This window comes from Thunnus thynnus, chromosome 24, assembly GCF_963924715.1.
Source record: "Thunnus thynnus chromosome 24, fThuThy2.1, whole genome shotgun sequence".
Lineage (NCBI taxonomy): Eukaryota > Metazoa > Chordata > Actinopteri > Scombriformes > Scombridae > Thunnus > Thunnus thynnus.
The window spans coordinates 20,015,825-20,038,866 of record NC_089540.1 but is presented as its reverse complement, the minus strand read 5'-3'; the positions used below and the strand labels follow the sequence as shown (position 1 = coordinate 20,038,866).

Sequence of the window (23,042 nt, the reverse complement as noted above, 5' to 3'; positions counted from 1 at the left end):
CTGTCTTCTCTCTGTGAATGTCGGAGCACACGAGTGGAATAACACAGACGCTGTGTGTGTGTGTGTGTGTGTGTGTGTGTGTGTGTGTGTATATGTGTGTGTATGAACCCGTTGCGGCCCCGTGGCGTGCTAATAGCCGGCTAACATCTCCCAGATGAAGCTGTCACACACACACACACACACACACACACACACACACACACACACACAGAGTAATGCATAGGGAACGTGTTAGCGGCTCTTCTTCTTCTTCTTCTTCTTCTGTTTCTTCTTCTTCTGTTTCTTCTTCTTCTGTTTCTCCACATGTTCCCGTCAGGACGTCTCTTCAGTCAAATTCACTTCAACTCAAACTAAATAAATCCAATTAAGTCGCAACGTGACGTCACACGAGCAGCTGCGAAGCTTTAAATTTCACTTCTGACTCCCAAACTATTTTATTTCTCCTCTAGAAATGTAACGACGAGGCTGAAGCTGATCGAATATACATATATCCATTATCTATTAATGTGTCGATTACTTTCTCAATTAATCGATCAGTTGTTTGATCTTTAAAATGGTAAAACGTCTTGTTTAGTCTCGACCACAACGCTGATGTTTGATTCAGCTTCTTAAATGTGAATATTTTCTGGTGTCTTTAGTCTTTATGACAGTAAACTGAAGATCTTTGTTGACAAAACAAAACAAGTAATCAATGATTTGTGTTTGTATAAGAATTAAAAGACACATTTTAAATGTCAGTTTATTTTGTTTGATAATTCCTTTAATAGCCATAAAATAATAACGATTAAAAATGATCTTATTTTTTATAATTATTGCTGCTCAACATTTACAACAAATAAACAACAACAACAACATGTAAATCAGCTGCGTTAAAACACGTCAATATATCTGGTGTGTTTTTTTCTACCACATGACCCTTGGGGGCCTCCGTAGGATCACGATAAATGCCGTTGAAATGAAACGCATCGTTAGACCTGCGGGGGGGGCGGGCAGGGGGGGGGGGGGGGGGCGGGGTTGATGATGTCACGCTTGAAACAAACAAACAAACAAACAAAAAAACAACAATAAATGCTGCAGTTCGGTGATTAGAGGTGAAACGAGAAGACACAGCCAGAGGAACGCACACACCTCACATGACCAGCGTGTGTGTGTGTGTGTGTGTGTGTGTGTGCTAATAAATAATTCAGCAGATGGAAGCGGCGTGACTCCCCGCCGGCTCTCTGAAACAACCTCTGGCTGTGTGTGTGTGTGTGTGTGTGTGTGTGTGTGTGTGCGTTTACACATTTCTCCGGTTTCATTTGTGTGTGTTTCTGTAGGTGTGTGTGTGTGTGTGTGTGTGTGTGTGTGTGTGTGTGTGTTTCTGTAGGGGTGTGTGTGTGTGTGTGTGTGTTTCTGAATGTGTGTGTGTGTGTGTGTTTCTGAATGTGTGTGTGTGTGTGTGTGTGTGTGTGTTTCCTGCAGGCGTCTGCAATGGAAAACAGAAAACTCTCTTTTCTCTCTCTCCCCTCCCCCACTATCTGCTGCCTCGCTCGCTCGCTCGCTCGCTCGCTCGCTCGCTGCTCCACTGGAGTGACGAACTCTGTTTCTTTGTTCCTCTTTTCTGTCTCTTATAATCGAACTCGTTCCTCGCTGAAGGACAGACAGCAGCTCGTTTGTTGGTGAGGATGAAAGTCACGCACCAAGACACACTCGTGAGGAGAGAAAAAAAAAAAAGAGGAGGAAGATGAAAAGTTTCAAATCATTCATTCAGAGTTTTACAAAGTCTTAAACAGAACATAATGTTGTGATGTCAAACACAGAACAGATTCAGCTTCTAGTGCTTTCCTCTTATATTTACTTCCTGTTCTGATGTCTGATGTTAAACATGGTCAAAGTAATAAAACTTGAGGTAGAAACGCTGCCTGCAAGTCAAAACTCAGGGCTTTAAAACGCTCTGAACGCCTCGTTTCTGATGTTTTTTTCTATCTTTCTGACGAGATGACGTCGGCTCGTTGCACATGCTCATAAAGAGCCGTCTGCTCTGTAGCCTCGGTTGCTAAGGTGGTTGCTAAGGTGGTTGCTAAGGTGTTTCCATGTGTTGTTCAGCTCCAACATGTTCAGATGGATTTGAGAAGTTGACATTTGGAGTAGAGAAGGTGTTTTGTTTACGTAGCTTCCTGAAAGCTGACCAATCAGAACAGAGCGGGCTCATCAGGAGGCGGGGCTTAAAGAGACAGAGGCTGAACTGAGGGGCTGCATCACCTTCATCGTCTTTCTTCCTCTCTTTTCTTTCAGTTTTCCACGTGGCCCCGCCCTCCTCCACTCACGGCCACCTCCCCCGGCAACCGTGCAGCCCCGCCCCCCGGCAACCCCCGCTCCCTTCCTCCCGCCTCCAGGACAAACATCAGAAGCTGAAGGAGAGCCGCAGAGTGTCCACCTTCCTCCCTCCTTCCTTCCCTCCTCTTCCTCTTCCTCCCTCCTCCTCCTCCTCCTCACTGTCCTCACCTCCTCTCCTCCCTGACCCCCATCCCTTCCGTTGCCGCGACGACGACCTCGACAAGCCCAAGGGCAAACGTCCCTGCAAGACGAAGCACATGGGCGGCGAGACGGCGAGAGATGGAGGAGAGATGGACGAGGAGGAGGAGGAGGAGGAGGAGGAAGAGGAGAGGAGTGGAAAGGTGAGTGAGAACGAGGAGCGCTTGTTTTATTGATCAAAAGAAAGTTTCACGTCATTAAAGGGTCAGTTCACACAAAACTACTCGTATTTTTAGCAGCACTTTCCCCTTTTCTTTGTTTGATTTTTGATATTTCTGCTTATAGACGGCGGTCAAAACACCGAATCAGAATCAAACGCACCCGCATGTGGTGATAAGAGCAGTTTGGGAGCGCTTGTTTTCTTGTAAACATATGCAAATGATGTGACTCAGCATGATTTAAACGCCCACAAGCTCCAATGCTCACACCACGGGAGGGAGGGTACACATCAGGTAAAAGTGTGCAGTTTGGAGCTTTGGTGCTCGAATGAAACACACCCTACAGATCACATGTGGGGGGGGAAAGAGCTGGTCAGGGAGCGCTTGTTTTCCCTCCTCTGATGTGGAGGCACACTCAGATGAACACAGCGTCTCCAGAGGAATCTTGTCTCGGGAGCGCTTGTTTTCTCTACGTGCTGGAGGAAGATGTGAGGAGGCAGCTGAGAGCTCAGGGAGGTGTTTCACAGCAAACATTAAAAAAATATTAAAACACATTTAAATATCAAATTGCAGCTGGAGAATACTTTAAAAAACGTTTAAATGACAAACAAAGTCTGGTTTGTGCGTAAACGTTTAGCTCTTATTGTGGTGGAGACAATAAGAGCTAAACAGCCCTCTAACTGTAAAAACATGTCATTTTATTTTTAATTTATTTGTAACTGCTAACCGCCGCAGGACAAGACGTGTGTTGATGTTTATAAATCAGATAAGAAGGAAACTTTAGCGGGAAGCTAACGTTGTTTCTTGTGTCGTGTAGCAGGATGCAATCAGGCTCAGTGTGACCGTCTGCTCTGACGATCTATTTATGGTTTACAGACACAAAATAAACACAAAAAAAACATAAAGAATCACAAGATATTGAACATAAAACTATTTGTAGTTTAAATATCGTACACATGATGCAGCTTCTGTCTCTTTTCTTGAGCTTTTCCCTTCGTCCTCTCTGTTAATCGTTGCAATTATCGTCCTGATTGGAGCTCGCTGGGAAAACTCAGCAGGGACGTGTGTGCGTGTGTTTACTGTGTGTGTGTGTGTGTGTGTGTGTGTGTGTGTGTGTGTGTGTGTGTGTGTGTGTGGCGACGGCTTGTGTCGTTTTGACAGCTGCTGCACCGGAGATTTCCTCCAGGCGCACACACACACACACACACACACACCAAAACACACACACACACACTGTCTCTCACTTTTGCTCGACCCTCCTCCTCCTTGTTTGAGTCTGCTGCGCTAGAAAACACACACACACACACACACACACACACATACACACACCAAAACACACACACACACACACACACACACACACACACACACACACACACCAAAACACACACACACACCTCCAGGGCAAAGCTCGCATCCTGTTTGCCGATGCGTGGCGGCGAGCGGCTTCGTTTGACAGACTCATGCACGCACACACACACTCTGACACACACACACACACACACACACACACACTCACTCACTCTGACACACACACACACACACACACATTATCACGCACACGCTGTCTGGCTGCTAAGCGCCGGAGACGGTTGCCGTGGCGTCAGCAGCTCAGCAATGCAGATTTTCATGCGTCTCTACCTGCCGCTGATTATTCTGCTTTTTCTCCGTTTAAAGACAGAAAATACAAACAAATCAAACTCATTTAAATTTCAATGAAGAAAAAACAGGAAATAAAAATATTTTTTTAATTTGAATCAAATTAAATTCAGATGTAAATAAATTAAATTTAAGAATAAAAATATGCAGATAAAACGTAGTTTTGATGAACCAGAAGAGGATTAACATGAAATAACCAATAATGACAAATATAACTTTAGCTGTTAAAATGACATGAAATGTAAAGGGAGTTCTGAATGTATTTTAACAGTCTGGGGCTGCAACTAAAGATTATTTTAATTATTGATTAATCTGCTGATTATTTTCTTGTTTAATTGATTAATTATTTTGTATAAAATAGTAACTAGATACCAGATCAGTAGATATTCAGTTTGCTGTCATGTTTGAGACGTTTGAGAAGCTGTAACGACTGAATATTTGACATTTTTTTGCTTTGAAAAATGACTAAAACGATCATTCTGGCATCAAAATAGTTGCCGATTAATTTCCTGTCGATGGACTGATGGTTGCAGCCGGAGCAGCCAGTTTGAAAGGTCATTTCTGAATGAAGTTTGGTGGAAACATGGTGGAAGAAGTACTGAGATCTTTTAATTAATTAATTAAAAGTAGAAATGAAAAAATACTCCACAATTAAAAGTCCTGTATTCAAACACAGAAGTTCTGGTAGTAAAATGTACTTAAAAATATCAATAATTATGCAATATGGCCCAATTTAGAGTGTTTATATTTACCATAATATATATATATATTATTCTAATATGAACACAGATTCATTAACAGCCTTTTAATTTATAAAGTTCTCTAATTTTGTATAAAAAGTGAACAGCAGTGAGTGGAAATACTCAAGTAAAGTACAAATACCTTGATATTGTACTGAAGTACAGAACAGATCAGCTTTAATTGTTTTCATCAGCTTCCTACAGAACAGCTGATGTGTTTTATATCAGAACAGACAATAGAAGAGGATCTACGTCGGAGCCCTGTGGTGCTCCGCCGTCACCAAAATCTGACAGAAACTTTTCTTTCTTTGTACGTCAGAGTCAAAGTAACGAGCTGCAGGAAACAACATAGTCTTCATTTGTTTCTCCTTCCTCCCTCCATCCTCTCCTCCTCCTCCTCCTGAGCTTTCTGTCATCAGCCTCAGGCTTTCACACACACAGACAGAGTCGTGGGAGCAGAGGTGGTGACACCGCTATTTTCGACCGAGCCTGGAAAAGTAGAGCTGAGTGTTTGTGTGTTTAAGAGGAAACATCTGACAATGATTGATGCAGAGAAGAAGAATAGAGTCAGCCTGTTTTTGTTTAATTGCCCATGTGGATAATAAAAACAATCCTCCTTTTTCTCCACAAACACACACACACACACACACAGGTCTCTCCATCTCGCTCGCCCGGCCGCCGGCCTCCCTCTCCGCAGCACACACACGCCGCCCGGCCCGTCCCTCCGGAGGTTCGCCGCCTCATCGTGAACAAAAACGCCGGAGAGACGCTGCTGCAGCGCGCCGCCCGCCTGGGATACGAGGTAACGAAAACAAGTTTATACACTGACGCTGAGAGCAGATGTTTGTGTTAAAGGACGGATTCAGTCAGGAGACCAAAGACCTTACAATGAAGTGATGGAGGACAAAAATGAAGCTAGCATGAAGCTTCAGCGTCCAAATGAGTCAAATCAAGTAGATATCTTTCAACGTTACAGTCTTTTTAGTGCCAAAGTTCCTCTTTTTGTTACTATACTTCCACCTGCAGCTCAACAGGGAAACACACTGTGGATTTTGGCCTCCATCACTTCCATTGAAAGCACATTTGAAGGATCTTTTAACATCCAGTATGAACAGGAGGAATGATTACAGCGATGGATGTGAAAGTGCTGCAGGAATTACTTTCAACATAACATAAAACTCCTGATTTCTCTCGTTGTAATTAGAATAAACGCATCATTTCATGCAAATCTCAAACACATGATGCTGAAGCGTGCAGGGCAGCGGCGGCCCAGTTGGAGGCGGCGCATCGCTACTTCGTCTGTAGCGGCTCCTGGTCGGTCGTCCGTTGGCGCGACGCTCAGAATGAAACGTGAGGAGTTAACGGAGGTTTCTGAAGGAGCAGCTGATAAAAAGTTCAAACAGGAACATTTAGTTTGTAGATTTGAACCTTCAGTTTAATGATGAATATACTGCATGTAAGTCAGAACTTGTTAAATAAAGTGTTACTAAGACGTCTAGAACAGGGAGTCGTATTTCTGTAAAAGTAAAGTAAAAATACTCTAGAAAATACTACAAATTAAAATTCTGCAAAAGTTAAATATTTATAAGATACTGTCATATATCATATTGATTGATTGCTGCATCTGTGATATAAAGTGCATGAATACATTATTATTATTATTATTATTATTTAACAAAAAAATCACATTGAAAAATAAAAAATTTAAATGAAATATTTCATGAATTTATCCTTTAATTCTGTCCAACAAATTATAAAATACATATAATATATAGATTTAAAATACAAAAACAACACTAATAATAATAAATATGAATAATAAGAATAAGAATTATTATTATATAATTAATAAAATGGAAATATTTAAAATATTTTCATTATAATCCGTAAATCAGAATCCCGTCCACTGGAGGCCATTTATTAGTTTGTATGTTGTTTTTATTTAAAAAGGAAAATAAACAACAAAAAAATAACATAAAGAGACAAAAACATATTTTGTTTTTTTTTTGTTGTTTTTTTTAAAAATCTGAGCTTTATTAACTTGAGCTGAAGTCACGTCTTGTTGCAGTTTAACACTTTGAACATCAGAAATTTACATGGAAATGAAGCCCAGCGTCTTCGTTGTTCCTCCTCCTCCTCCTCCTCCTCCTCCTCCTCCTCCTCCTCCTCCTCCTCCTCCTCCTCTCTGCTTCATTGTTCTGCCTCGCTCGCTCTTTTTCTGAGCCGAGATCATTAATTCACACACACTCTCCATCCTCTCGTCTTCCTTGAACTTTAATCCCTCGCTTCCAGATGAAAAAGAATAGAAAGAGACTCGCTTCTCCTCCGTTTACATCCCTCTTTCTTTCTTTCTCCTCTTAAATTGAATTAGACCTCATCTCACCACTCGTTCACGTCTCACTCTCGCTGGTTTTTGTCCTTAAAACATTAAATTCCTTCAAGAAATTTGCCTTGGATGGTATTAAAAAGTCTTGAATTTAATCAACACATTAGTCGACTGATATGACTGTGAAAAAGGTATTAAACTCTATTAAAACAGTGATAAAAAGTCTTGAACATTAAGAAGAACGATAAAATGAAATGAGGTTTCTCCTCGTGATAAAATGAGGTTTCTTCCTCTGGTAAAATGAGGTTTCTCCTTGTGATAAAATGAGGTTTCTACTCGTGATAAAATGAGGTTTCTCCTCGTGATAAAATGAGGTTTCTCCTCGTGGTAAAATGAGGTTTCTCCTCGTGATAAAATGAGGTCTCTCCTCGTGATAAAATGAGGTTTCTACTCGTGATAAAATGAGGTTTCTCCTCGTGATAAAATGAGGTTTCTTCCTCTGGTAAAATGCGGTTTCTCCTCGTGATAAAATGAGGTTTCTCCTCGTGGTAAAATGAGGTTTCTCCTCGTGATAAAATGAGGTCTCTCCTCGTGATAAAATGAGGTTTCTACTCGTGATAAAATGAGGTCTCTCCTCGTGATAAAATGAGGTTTCTCCTCGTGATAAAATGAAGTTTCTCCTCGTGGTAAAATGAGGTTTCTCCTCGTGATAAAATGAGGTTTCTCCTCGTGATAAAATCAGGTTTCTACTCGTGATAAAATGAGGTTTCTACTCGTGATAAAATGAGGTTTCTCCTCGTGATAAAATGAGGTTTCCCCTCGTGATAAAATGAGGTTTCTCCTCGTGATAAAATGAGGTCTCTCCTCGTGATAAAATGAAGTTTCTCCTCGTGGTAAAATGAGGTTTCTCCTCGTGATAAAATGAGGTTTCTCCTCGTGATAAAATGAGGTTTCTCCTCGTGATAAAATCAGGTTTCTACTCGTGATAAAATGAGGTTTCTACTCGTGATAAAATGAGGTTTCTCCTCGTGATAAAATGAGGTTTCCCCTCGTGATAAAATGAGGTTTCTCCTCGTGATAAAATGAGGTCTCTCCTCGTGATAAAATGAGGTTTCTCCTCGTGATAAAATGAGGTTTCTACTCGTGATAAAATGAGGTTTCTCCTCGTGATAAAATGAGGTTTCTCCTCGTGGTAAAATGAGGTTTCTCCTCGTGGTAAAATGAGGTTTCTCCTCGTGATAAAATGAGGCTTCTCCTCGTGATAAAATGAGGTTTCTCCTCGTGATAAAATGAGGTTTCTCCTCGTGGTAAAATGAGGTTTCTCCTCGTGATAAAATGAGGTTTCTCCTCGTGATAAAATGAGGTTTCTCCTCGTGATAAAATGAGGTTTCTCCTCGTGGTAAAATGAGGTTTCTCCTCGTGATAAAATGAGGTTTCTCCTCGTGATAAAATGAGGTTTCTACTCGTGATAAAATGAGGTTTCTACTCGTGGTAAAATGAGGTTTCTCCTCGTGATGAAATGAGGTTTCTCCTCGTGATAAAATGAGGTTTCTACTCATGATAAAATGAGGTTTCTCCTCGTGATAAAATGAGGTTTCTACTCGTGATAAAATGAGGTTTCTATTCGTGATAAAATGAGGTTTCTACTCGTGATAAAATGAGGTTTCTCCTCGTGATAAAATGAGGTTTCTATTCGTGATAAAATGAGGTTTCTCCTCGTGATAAAATGAGGTTTCTCCTCATGGTAAAATGAGGTTTCTCCTCGTGATAAAATGAGGTTTCTCCTCGTGATAAAATGAGGTATCTCCTCTGGTAAAATGAGGTCTCTACTCGTGATAAAATGAGGTTTCTCCTCGTGATAAAATGAGGTTTCTATTCGTGATAAAATGAGGTTTCTACTCGTGATAAAATGAGGTTTCTCCTCGTGATAAAATGAGGTTTCTCCTCGTGATAAAATGAGGTTTCTACTCGTGATAAAATGAGGTTTCTCCTCGTGATAAAATGAGGTTTCTACTCGTGATAAAATGAGGTATCTCCTCTGGTAAAATGAGGTCTCTACTCGTGATAAAATGAGGTTTCTCCTCGTGATAAAATGAGGTTTCTATTCGTGATAAAATGAGGTTTCTACTCGTGATAAAATGAGGTATCTCCTCTGGTAAAATGAGGTCTCTACTCGTGATAAAATGAGGTTTCTCCTCGTGATAAAATGAGGTTTCTCCTCGTGATAAAATGAGGTTTCTACTCGTGATAAAATGAGGTTTCTCCTCCTGATAAAATGAGGTTTCTACTCGTGATAAAATGAGGTTTCTCCTCGTGATAAAATGAGGTTTCTACTCGTGATAAAATGAGGTTTCTCCTCGTGATAAAATGAGGCTTCTCCTCGTGATAAAATGAGGTTTCTCCTCGTGATAAAATGAGGCTTCTCCTAGTGATAAAATGAGGTTTCTCCTCGTGATAAAATGCGGTTTCTCCTCGTGATAAAATGAGGTTTCTACTCGTGATAAAATGAGGTTTCTCCTCGTGATAAAATGAGGTTTCTCCTCGTGATAAAATGAGGTTTCTCCTCGTGATAAAATGAGGCTTCTCCTCGTGATAAAATGAGGCTTCTCCTCGTGATAAAATGAGGTTTCTCCTCGTGATAAAATTAGGTTTCTCCTCGTGATAAAATTAGGTTTCTCCTCATGGTAAAATGAGGTTTCTCCTCGTGATAAAATGAGGTTTCTCCTCGTGGTAAAATGAGGTTTCTACTCGTGATAAAATGAGGTTTCTACTCGTGGTAAAATGAGGTTTCTCCTCGTGATGAAATGAGGTTTCTCCTCGTGATAAAATGAGGTTTCTACTCATGATAAAATGAGGTTTCTCCTCGTGATAAAATGAGGTTTCTACTCGTGATAAAATGAGGTTTCTCCTCGTGATAAAATGAGGTTTCTACTCGTGATAAAATGAGGTATCTCCTCTGGTAAAATGAGGTCTCTACTCGTGATAAAATGAGGTTTCTCCTCGTGATAAAATGAGGTTTCTATTCGTGATAAAATGAGGTTTCTACTCGTGATAAAATGAGGTATCTCCTCTGGTAAAATGAGGTCTCTACTTGTGATAAAATGAGGTTTCTCCTCGTGATAAAATGAGGTTTCTACTCGTGATAAAATGAGGTTTCTCCTCCTGATAAAATGAGGTTTCTCCTCGTGATAAAATGAGGTTTCTCCTCGTGATAAAATGAGGCTTCTCCTCGTGATAAAATGAGGCTTCTCCTCGTGATAAAATGAGGCTTCTCCTAGTGATAAAATGAGGTCTCTCCTCGTGATAAAATGAGGCTTCTCCTCGTGATAAAATGAGGTTTCTACTCGTGATAAAATGAGGTTTCTCCTCGTGATAAAATGAGGTTTCTATTCGTGATAAAATGAGGTTTCTCCTCATGATAAAATGAGGCTTCTCCTCGTGATAAAATGAGGCTTCTCCTAGTGATAAAATGAGGTCTCTCCTCGTGATAAAATGAGGCTTCTCCTCGTGATAAAATGAGGTTTCTACTCGTGATAAAATGAGGTTTCTCCTCGTGATAAAATGAGGTTTCTATTCGTGATAAAATGAGGTTTCTCCTCATGATAAAATGAGGCTTCTCCTCGTGATAAAATGAGGTTTCTCCTCGTGATAAAATGAGGTCTCTCCTCGTGATTAAATGAGGTTTCTCCTCGTGATAAAATGAGGTCTCTCCTCGTGATAAAATTAGGTTTCTACTCGTGGTAAAATGAGGTTTCTCCTCGTGATAAAATGAGGTTTCTCCTCGTGATAAAATGAGGTTTCTCCTCGTGATAAAATGAGGTTTCTCCTCGTGATAAAATTAGGTTTCTACTCGTGGTAAAATGAGGTTTCTCCTCGTGATAAAATGAGGTTTCTCCTCGTGATAAAATGAGGTTTCTCCTCGTGGTAAAATGAGGTCTCTCCTCGTGATAAAATGAGGTTTCTACTCGTGGTAAAATGAGGTTTCTCCTCGTAATAAAATGAGGTTTCTCCTCGTGATAAAATGAGGTTTCTCCTCGTGATAAAATGAGGTTTCTCCTCGTGATAAAATGAGGTTTCTCCTCGTGATAAAATGAGGCTTCTCCTAGTGATAAAATGAGGTCTCTCCTCGTGATAAAATGAGGCTTCTCCTCGTGATAAAATGAGGTTTCTCCTCGTGATAAAATGAGGTTTCTCCTCGTGATAAAATGAGGTTTCTCCTCGTGGTAAAATGAGGTCTCTCCTCGTGGTAAAATGAGGTTTCTCCTCGTGGTAAAATGAGGTTTCTACTCGTGATAAAATGAGGTTTCTCCTTGTGGTAAAATGAGGTCTCTCCTCGTGATAAAATGAGGTCTCTCCTCGTGATAAAATGAGGTCTCTCCTCGTGATAAAATGAGGTTTCTACTCGTGATAAAATGAGGTTTCTCCTCGTGGTAAAATGAGGTTTCTCCTCGTGATAAAATGAGGTTTCTCCTCGTGATAAAATGAGGTTTCTCCTCGTGATAAAATGAGGTTTCTCCTCGTGATAAAATGAGGTCTCTCCTCGTGATAAAATGAGGTCTCTCCTCGTGGTAAAATGAGGTTTCTACTCGTGATAAAATGAGGTTTCTCCTCGTGGTAAAATGAGGTTTCTACTCGTGATAAAATGAGGTTTCTCCTCGTGTTAAAATGAGGTTTCTCCTCGTGATAAAATGAGGTTTCTCCTCGTGATAAAATGAGGTTTCTCCTCGTGATAAAATGAGGTTTCTCCTCGTGATAAAATGAGGTTTCTACTCGTGATAAAATGAGGTTTCTACTCGTGGTAAAATGAGGTTTCTACTCCTGATAAAATGAGGTTTCTCCTCGTGGTAAAATGAGGTTTCTACTCCTGATAAAATGAGGTTTCTCCTCGTGATAAAATGAGGTTTCTCCTCGTGATAAAATGAGGTTTCTCCTCGTGATAAAATGAGGTTTCTCCTCGTGATAAAATGAGGTTTCTCCTCGTGATAAAATGAGGTTTCTACTCGTGATAAAATGAGGTTTCTCCTCGTGGTAAAATGAGGTTTCTACTCCTGATAAAATGAGGTTTCTCCTCGTGGTAAAATGAGGTTTCTCCTCGTGATAAAATGAGGTTTCTCCTCGTGATAAAATGAGGTTTCTCCTCGTGATAAAATGAGGTTTCTCTCAGGACAAACTTTACAGCTTTAACTCAGCTGGATTTGAACCTGTGACATTAAAGTTGCAGCACTGAGTCTCCACTGATGTCCTTTATTGAAATTCAGGTGACGTTTGAAAATCATTTGGCTTCCGAGGGCAGAAAATTATGTGTGTGTTTCCAGGCGTTTGTCAAACACACACACACACACACTCACACTCACACACACACTCACACTCACACTCACACTCACACACACACACACACACACACACACACTCACACACACACTCACACACACTCACACACACGGTGAATATTTCATGCGCAGTGTGACAGCTCTTGTCAGGGCTCACAAGTGTCACCCTGCCTCTCTCTCTCTCTCTCTCTCTCTCTCTCTCTCTCTTGTTGAGGTGCGGCGGTGAAGCTAACGAGCTCAGTTTGCAAATGAAGCCGTCATCCATCACGGCTCCGCTGGGCACACACACACACACACACACACACATGAGCACACACACATTTTTTCAAGGTGCAATCATTTTCGAGAGCAGCAGCAGCAGCAGCAGAAGAAGAAAAGGAGGGAGTTTTCATTATATTTCTCATAAAATTTCGTCTCCTCATCTGCTTTTCTGAAGGTGGAACTGCTCCTTTACCAATAATGTGTCACTTCTTCGTTGGTGTTTTGTTACACACCTGTAAGGCTGGGATATACTTTTACGATTGATGAGCTGATTGATCAGACCAACTCGCAGTCAAGACATTAAATCAAAGACCGTTTCCTCCCAAGAAAAACAACAGAGTCCGTCGTTAATGCACCAAATCAACATACATTTATGTGCCAGTGACAGGACCCTGTAGCAGCTGTTAATGTGGAGCAATAAAGACAGCTGTTATTGACGCTACCACAAACGATTAATTTCATTATCGATTATTGTTCTGATCAATCATTTTGTCTGCAACACGTCGGAAAATGAAAGTTTCCGAGAGTCCAAGGTGACATCTTCAGATATCTCATTTGTAACCCAAAGATATAATTTCTTTAGAAAACTAGCCAAGTTTAATTGCACAATGGAGGATTGAATTCTATGTAAACTATATGTTTATGGGGGGTTTCTGTATAATTTTGGTCCGAAAATTGCAAAATGCAAGCATTTCCTCTCTTTCTTTTTTAAAAATCTGAAAGTGCTGCTCTCACTGTGCCGTCCTCGTGTCTCCTTGCCGTCCAGGAGGTGGTGCTGTACTGTCTGGAGCGACGGATCTGTGACGTCAACCACAGAGACAACGCCGGGTACTGCGCCTTGCACGAGGCCTGCGCCCGCGGCTGGCTGGGGATCGTACGCCACCTGGTGGAGCACGGAGCCGATGTCAACTGCAGCGCTCAGGATGGAACCAGGTACGAGTCGAGGCGAATGAGTTTTAATCCAGTTGATCGTAGGTGGTAATGTGAGTAAACATTGAAAGACAAGAATATAAATCTTAAAATCTTATGTAAACAATGCTGTAACTATCATTGAGGTCAAGTTCTCTGCAATATTTCTGGTAATTTGCGTGTTTTAGTGCCGGTATAGAAAAGTGTATCATCTGCATATAGACGAATATTGAATTCTGTGGTGCACCATTTGCACTTTCATTTGCACACTGTAAACAAATTATATTTCCAATGGGATACACATTACCTACTGTAATTATTTTTCTGAATTATCATTAATAGTGCCATAATCGTTAATAGCAAAAAATTTTAATTACAAGTTACTGAATTTAGAGCCCAAGGTGACATCTTCAAAAGTCATGTGTTTAGTGCTCTCCCCAAAATGCTGATGTTTCAAAAACCCCAAAGATGTTCAGTTTACGATGATATAGTGTATATAACACCTATATACAAAGCAACCCAGCGATATATAAATGTATCCCTTTGTTACTGGATAGACTTGGTTTCAGGAAACATGTTTTATAAAGCAAATTTATTCTGAGTCTTGTTTCTCGTCAGGCCGCTGCACGATGCCGTGGAGAATGACCACGTGGAGGTGGTGCGCTTCCTGCTGGCCTGTGGCGCCGACCCTACGCTCACCTCTTACTCTGGTAGAGGACCAATCAACATGACCCACAGCGCTGCCATGGAAACCTTCCTGGAGGGTAAGAGGTGTCGTTATTACTGCTGATTGTAACACGCACAGTTGCAGGAGTTATAAAACTTGAGTGATAGACAGAGTAGGTGCGTCAGAGAGGATTGAGAGACAGATTAATACAGTGCTGTGTTTAGTCTTTTCATGAGATTTGTTGACAATAAGGAACATTTTAAATAATGCCTCTATCACTCAATCACGCTTTCTTCTGTTGGGGTTGAACAAGACTGATACTGCATTTTTTAAATACAATATTGATGCCAATTTATGTCGGGCTCTAGTCAAAAAAATAATTTAAATTTTGACCAAATTACACATCCAATATTTGTTGAGATGTTTCAGTCTGAACCAAAGTGACTGACCAGCCGACCATTCGTAGATTCACACCGCTAACGTGGCTAAAACATCTGGATAAACACGCATTCAGTGATACCAGATATACAAGCAAACATGTTTTCCTTTGAAATGAACAAAGTGAATCGACGTGTTAACTTGGACAACACTGGTTTTATCCTGGTGATGTCGCTGGAGATGGAGATAGAGAAAGAGAGAGGGAGATAAATGAACAGAAAACAGAAAGAAGAAAGAGCAGATGAAACAAAAAAGGGGGATGAGAGAATAAAACGTATAGAAAGAAACTGATTCAGTGAAAACGGTGGAGCACACGAGAAGGAAATAGACGAGAGGAAAGCGATGCAGCGCGTGTTTCTGTGTGTTTCTGTGTGTGTGTTTCGGTGTGTTTCCGTGTGTTTCCGTGTGTGTGTGTGTTTGCCAGCCTGTCTGATTACCATTCCCTGCCTGTATTTGTTCGCTCTCTCTCCCTCTTTCCTTTTTTTCTCTCTCTCTCCAGAGGGGTTTAATGAGGCTTGGCTGCTGAATCCCAGAACAGCTTACTGCCACACACACACACACACACACACACACACACACACACACACAAACACACACACACACACACACACACACACACACACTCCTGCCAGCATCCGTCTACTCAGCGCCAAGCGCCGCAGCGACGAGCCGGCTCCGTCTGAACACAAACACTCATCTTCTTCCCGTCTTTCACTGCGTGTGGATGTGTGTGTGTGTGTGTGTGTGTGTGTGTGTGTGTGTGTGCGTGTGTGTGTGTGTGTTTGTGTGTGTGTGTTTGGTTCTATTGTTTTCATCTCGCTGCCTTCATCCTCTCTGATTGGTCGCCTCTTTGATCGCCCGCAAAAGCCACTAAATCTCCGTCTCTCTCTCTCTCTCTCTCTCTCTCTCCGCAGACTATCTCTCTGACCTCCAGGGAAGGTCGGAGGGCGACCCGGGAATCTACTGGGAGTTTTATGGCAGCTCTGTGTGCGGTTAGTTTACACACAAACATGCATGGACAGAATCATCAGGGGAGAAAGACGGGGAGGCTGGGAAAATATAAATAAGTCAGGATTAAAGGAACTAGGCCCACAACTAAAGACTAAAGTTAGACAACAAATAAATATGGTTAAACTTGTACTAAAAGAACCAGAATTCCTCTCAGATCAGAGAAGTTTCGTCTGAAATACAACTAAAGAATCAGGACTAAAAAACAAACCAAGAAGGACTAATGGAACCACTCCAAAACCAGTCACTGATAAACCAGTTCAGATGACAGGAAGTACTGTTAAACCAACTTAACTACCACTGAACTAATTAAGACAAAGGAACTCAACCAACTGGGACTAAAGGGACCACTACTAAACTGAATAGAAATAAAGGAACTACCTTTAAACCAATTAGGACTTAAGGAGTTAAACCAATTGGGAGTAAAGGAACTACCATTAAACCAATTAGGAAACAGGCTTAAATACTGGCAAAAGAAACTGGACCAAAGGAACTAGAATTTAATTAATTAGGGATTAAGGGATTAGTACAAAAGAAATTAGTGCTAAACAAATGAGACCCAATGGAACTAATTTGGACTAAGTGGTCAAAGCCTAATGGAACCAGATCTCAACAAAGTCACCTGGACTAAACAAATCCTAACGAAGGAATCAAGACATCATGGAACTATGACTGAACAAATAAGGACTACAAGAACGGGAACTGAAAGAAGCAGGACTAGACATACTGGATCTATGAATGAACAAATGAGGTCTACAGGAACCGGGGCGAATGGAACCACCAAAGTAACTACGCTTAAAGTACTTCCATCACAAATGTTATTCTGTTGTTGGTTTGTTTGTGTTCTCACAGAGCCGTCCAGCGAGGGAGGAGTGTACAACATCCTGGCTGACCCGCCCGGACCAGAGGAGGAGGAGGAGGAGGATGAAGAGGAGGATGAAGACGAGGAGCAACGCGCCAGGAGGGAAGTGTTCGAGTTCGAGCTGTCCGACCAACCGCTGCTCCCCTGCTACAACATCAAGGTGTCGCTGTCCCAGGGGTGAGTCAGAAATACGCCTCCGCCGGGTGTCGCGCTCTCAGGGTTTAGTCCTGGTGATAAAGGAACCAGGACTAAACAACACCAGGTTAATCGTATTCAGTCTAAGGAACAACGACCAAAGGAACAACCGTTAAAAATATAAGGTAGACGTTTGAGGGCTAAAGGAACTCGGACTGCAGGAGCCAGGCACAAACATGTTAGACTGAAGGGACTCGGGTTGAACTTACTGGGGATAAAGGAACATGGACTAAAGGAACTAGGGCTAAACATTAATGAAACTTGGACTAAAAAGACTAAACACAAAGGAACTAGGAGTAATTGAACCTGAGCTAAACTTATCAGGGTTCAAAGAACTTGAGTTAAACTATGACTAAAGGAACCAGGACCAGACAAATTAGAACTGAATGGACTCGGACTACAGTTAGTCAGACTAAAGGAAGTAGGGCTAAACATATTGGGGCTATAGGGACCAGGACTATAGGAAAAAGGACTAAATATTATGGCTAAAGGAACTAGGACTAACAGAACTTGGGCTTAAGAAACCAGGGCAAAACTTATCAGGGTTCAAGGAACTTGAGTTAAACTATGACTAAAGGAACCAGGACCAGGCAAATTAGAACTGAATGGACTCGGACTACAGTTAGTCAGACTAAAGGAAGTAGGGCTAAACATATTGGGGCTAAAGGGACCAGGACTAGCAGAACTTGGGCTTAATACACTAGGGCTAAACTTATTAGGACTTATAGGGAGCCGACACCAAACATATTAGAACTAATAAGATTCAGGTAGCTCAGACTAACGGGCGGTCCACACCGAGAACGGTAACTATGACGATAACTATGATACTATAACTATAAATATATAGTTTTAATAATCATTCTGACTCATGTGGTCGGCGGAATCCACGCCACAACTACGTTGAGATCACTTCCAGAGCGATTTGATGATCAATAGAAACACTGACAGCGAATCAAAATCCATCCTCTAAAACCACATGACACGACAAAACCTCCATCTAGCCTGACATTACTTTATTTATTTATATTTATGTATGTAGCAGAATGACACCCAGAGGTTCGTCTCTCTTTATTATATAATCACGCTGGAACTTTGTTCTCCGTTATAATGTAAAAAAACGACGAGGTTGGCGACCGTTTCAGGCTTCAGATCCGCTCATACCGTGTGTCCCCGGCTGGTCGTCTGTGCACTTTTACGCATCGTGCTTCAGCGTCTGCTACCGTCGGTCGGTGCAGTTCGGTCAGTGAATACTGAAACATCACAGCAACTAGTGAATCAACCCTTCTGGCTTTCCTTTTCTTTCTTTGTGCAACGTATAAAACAAGTCATCGATATCAATGTTACTAAGCTGCCGACACAGCTGGAGCGTGCAGCGCGTGTTTAGTCGGATGCTCGTTATAGTTGTCGGTGTGGACGGCCCTTAAAGGAACAACGACTGAAGGAGCTAAGAGCGAACGCGCTAGGACAGTATTAGGGTTAAAGACACCATCACTTATAGAACCAGGACGACAGGAAACAGCGTTAACCACAGCAGGATTAAATAAAGCAGACCAGAGCAACGGACCACAGCAACACACACACACACACTTTGTCTTTTGTTATTCACACTCGCTTTCTTCTTTTTGAAACTCACACATTCTTCCTCAGTGTTATTCTAACACGTCTCCCTCTTTTTCACACTCACACACACACACACACACCAATTAAGGTGGCGGAAAGCAGCTTAGAAAAGAAAGGGAATAGCGGAGGAGGAGGAGGAGGAGGAGGAGGAAGAGGAGGGAGAGCGAGCGAATGAAGGGTGGTGTGAGAGAGAGAGAGAGAGAGAGAAAAAAGATCCTCAGCGGAGGAGAGAGAGATAAAGGCAGGACAGACGGAGAGGTCGTTAACGAGGATTGCATCGCCGTGGCGACGAGGCTAATTGGCTTCCACTTCGTCTTCCTCCCCTGTCGCTTTTCTCCTCCTCTCTCCTTCTCTTCTTCTTCTTCTTCTTCTCTCTCTCTCTCTCTTTTTTTCTCTTTCTCTCTGGTGTCTGATGTAGTATTAATGGCTCTTCTGGATACAAGGCCACCGGGCGCGCACACACACACACACACACACACACACACACACACACACACACACACACACACACAGCAGAGGACAAGGCCACATGTTGCTTTAAAGCCAGTTGCTGCTGGAATCTTAAACAACCTGACGAAGTGTGTGTGTGTGTGTGTGTATGTGTGTGTGTGTGTGTGTGTGTGTGTGTGTGTGTGTGTGTGTGTTAGGCTTCCTTTGCCCTTGACATACACACACATTGACAGACATTGTGAATCAATAACAGCTTCATTGATGTTGAGGCTGCAGAATATATATATAAAAGAGAAACAGTCTCCTCCTCCTCCTCCTTCTTCATCGTCTTCTTTTTCTTCTTCTACTAATTTTTCTTCTTCCATCTTTGACATTTATAGAAGCCAGATTTCTAAATCTGCTGTGATTAAATGTTTAATCCACAATGAAACACAAAACTCTTTGCTTTCCTTTTTCTGACATTTGGTTTGTCTGAAATTGAAACACTCATCAGACAAACATATTTAAAAATTAATCTTAAAATTTAATTTAAAAATGAGTCTGAAAGACTTGTCTGTGTTCATGTTCATCCAGATCTAATTCTTCTGATACTGGTGGTGATGAGAAGTGTGAACATACAGACGGATGACACATTAAAGGAAAACCTGGTCCAGTGAACACAGTGCAGAATCCAGACAGTTATCTAGACATAATAAAGATAATATTTGTTTTATCTTGTGCACATAACACCCATAACTTGTTCTCCCGACATATTAGATCCATCTTGTTTGCAAGATAAAAAAAATACAATCTTTCAGGACTTTGGGGCTTCATACAGAGAGATTAGATCAGAGATTAATGTTAGTGAACCTAATACCAGCACTTGCAAAAGAAGCCGCCCAAAGACCTGAAGACGGTGCCAGCCGTTGACTGTATATAAACATGGACGACACATCTCCACTTCCTGCTGTTATGCAGAAGTGAAGCCAAAATATCTCCTTTCTGGGAGCGGCCATCTTGCTTGTGTGACATCATTTGGAGTCTGCACAGTAGAGTCGGGTGAGAGCTGGATGATAGCCGGCGGGACACGCCCCCCTCAGCCGTCCCGTCACCTGACGGAGGTTTCAGAGCAGCTGTCACAGCTGTTAATCATGATGTCACACCCGCTTTTTATATCGTCAAATAAAAACAAAAACAAACTTATCAGAAAAATGAGCACTTGGACAAACAGCAGTGATTAAAAATGACCTAAAAAAGACAGAAACCATCGTTTGGTTCATGTCCCATCCGCTAACATGGAGGGGGCGGGGTTTATGACCTATACTGCCGCCAGCCACCAGGGGGCGATCGAAATGTTTTCACTTTTAAGAAGCTGTCATGTCGTCCATATTTATATACAGTCGATGGTGCAACCACTGCAACTTCTTCTCCAACTTCAGTTTCTACTGAGACATTCAGTCTGTGGTTCTGCTTTGATTTACTTCCCACTGACAGTTGACCTCATAATTCACAAGTCATGATTCCTTCCTTACATTTCATTTTAAAACTTAAACATCTACCACCAGCAAATACAACAAATGCAATTAGATTTATCTCTGCTCCTCTCTTCCCTCCAGTCCCAGGAACTGGCTCCTCCTGTGCGACGTCTTGGGTCGCCTCCGGATGACGTCTCGGTCTTTCCGGCGCCTCTTCCCTCAGCTGAACGTGCAGTCCGTCCCAGAGGATGAGTTCTACCGGCAGGCGTCGCTGTCGCAGCTCCTGACGGGTCCCGATGAACAGGAGCTGTCCTCCTTCAGGCCGGATGCCAAGGACCCTCTGGAGCTGGTGGAGGCAACCCCCGAGCTGGCCGGCATGCTCGGCTCATCCCTGGAGTTTGTGGACAGTCGCTGGGACTCGCTGGAAACTTCACCACCTCCAACACCTCCACCGCCATCCCCAAGACCATCAGCAAGACCGCTGCAATGTATTCCGCCATCATTACCTCCACCGCGACAAGGGACAATAGTAGATGCTAAAGTGGACTGGCAAAACAGGACTGCAGAGTCTGGACAATGCCAAGGACTTAAAAATTTGGGATATGCTACTGCAGCTGCTACAACAGAAACCAAAATGGATGCTAGCATGTGGGAACCACAGCAGCAAGGAAGTAAAAATGCTGGAGTTCTGACTACAACAAATCCAAACATACCAATGAATGCGAGAATGTGGGAACCACAGAAACTACAGAATAAGAATGCTGGGATTGCTAATTCTGCTAATCTTGACACTAAGAGGGACTCAAGCATGTGGGAACAACAACGGCAAGGAAGTAAATCCACTGTGAACACTCCCGTCAAGTCTGACATGGCAGTTGGTGCTAACATGTGGGAGCCACAGCGACTACGAAGTAGGAATGCGATGATTCCAAATTCGGTTATTTCTGACATGTCAGAACCTCAGCGACTACGAAATAAGAACACTGGGAATGCTAATACTGCAAATTCAAATGGAGCCGCAGATGCTAACACGTGGAAACGACAAAATCAGGGGAGCAAGAACGGAGGTGGGGTTTCAGATTCGACAAATCCAGGTGTTGTGGTTGATGGTGGCGTTTGGGAGCCACAACGATTGCGGAGTAAGAACTCTGGGGTCACCAGCGCTGCAAAGTCGGATGCTACAGGGGATGCTAACACATGGGAGCGCCAAGCGGCAAAGAGAGCAGGTGGTAACAGCACAGCCCCCAAAAGAGACGCCTGTGACACCCAAAGCCAAGGAGGTAAGACCATAAAGATGGATGCTGCCTGGCAAAGGAACTTGGGGAACGTCAGAGTCCACATCAGGGACCTGGGGATGAAAGTTGGGGGAGGTACCATCCGGAACGAAGTGAAGAAAGAGCCGGGGAAGGGCGCTGGAAAGGGCACCCGGGTTAAAACGAGGTCATGACCTGACACAAAGGTCGACCCGGCAGACGAGAATCACGTTGAGCTTTAAAAAGTTAAGGTGAAGATTCAGCAACAAAACAATATTACATAAAGAAAATGATTTCAAACAAATGGAAATTAAATTAAAACCAATGTGTGAATATTGTAAATGAGTAAACATCATATCTGGACTCTTAAAAGGACAGTACGCCCTCCACGGAGAGACGGTAACAGTTAACGTGTGCTATATGTAAACTGTAAATATGCATCTTTTTATTTATGAGTCCAATAATCACGATTCTTTTATCTGTTCTTTGTAAATGCAGTTTGGTGTAAATATGATGCCGTTTCAGTGGTCGATTTGTTCTGGTCTGGAACATTGTTTGTTACCTTTATGTGTAATTTTGTATTCAGCATCTTGTTGGCTTTCGTCACCAAACTATTTATTGTCCAATAAATATGAAGAAGAAGGAATAAATGAATATGTTGTCTGACTTGAAGTTAAATCAGCTAGCGAGCACTCAGGAAAGCATTACTGTCTCTTTACACCTTTAGCATCACAGATGTTTACAGCTACGTGTTTATTATTGCATTACCTGTTAGCATTACAAAGAGCTACAGCTAACAGGCTGACAATGCTAGCTATCTCTCCTCATACTCACTATTAGCATTATAAAGGCTCACAGCTTACTGGTCATTTTACTGGTAGTTGTTACCTTTATAAATGGTTGAACTTATTTTTACTGTAGAATCAGATTCCAGTGGTGGCTGCGTAGAGTTGTTTCCAACTCGCACGATCCAAACATTTCCGATAACTCCAGAGCGTTGTAAAGTTCAAAAGTCAAAATTTATTTGAAAAAAAGATACATGTAATAATTTCCAAAATTCATTACATGTTTTTATCCAATGAAATATTCAGCTTCAGTCCATATTTGTTGGCGTTTTGCCTTTCAAAAACAACATTTTCACTGCGGTCAAGACACACATCTGTATTAAAGGGACAGCAGCAATCTAACAGAACTTGTG

The 23,042-nt window shown here is 42.0% G+C and overlaps 1 protein-coding gene across 3 annotated transcripts in view; it reads left to right on the top strand.

Moving 5' to 3' along the window:
* Positions 1-22,498, top strand: part of LOC137177466 (BCL-6 corepressor-like) — a 48,087-nt gene extending 25,589 nt beyond the window's left edge. For 2 of the 3 annotated variants that reach the window (XM_067583804.1, XM_067583803.1), the window contains 7 exons: positions 2,275-2,657; positions 5,724-5,873; positions 13,755-13,921; positions 14,516-14,661; positions 15,917-15,994; positions 16,863-17,049; positions 20,733-22,498. In XM_067583804.1, coding sequence (XP_067439905.1) covers positions 2,275-2,657; positions 5,724-5,873; positions 13,755-13,921; positions 14,516-14,661; positions 15,917-15,994; positions 16,863-17,049; positions 20,733-22,038 — 2,417 coding nt within the window. In that variant the 3' untranslated portion in view covers positions 22,039-22,498. The remainder of the gene's footprint in view (positions 1-2,274; positions 2,658-5,723; positions 5,874-13,754; positions 13,922-14,515; positions 14,662-15,916; positions 15,995-16,862; positions 17,050-20,732) is intronic. The other variant, XM_067583805.1, reaches the window with a different exon arrangement.
* The last annotated feature ends 544 nt before the right edge of the window (positions 22,499-23,042 follow it).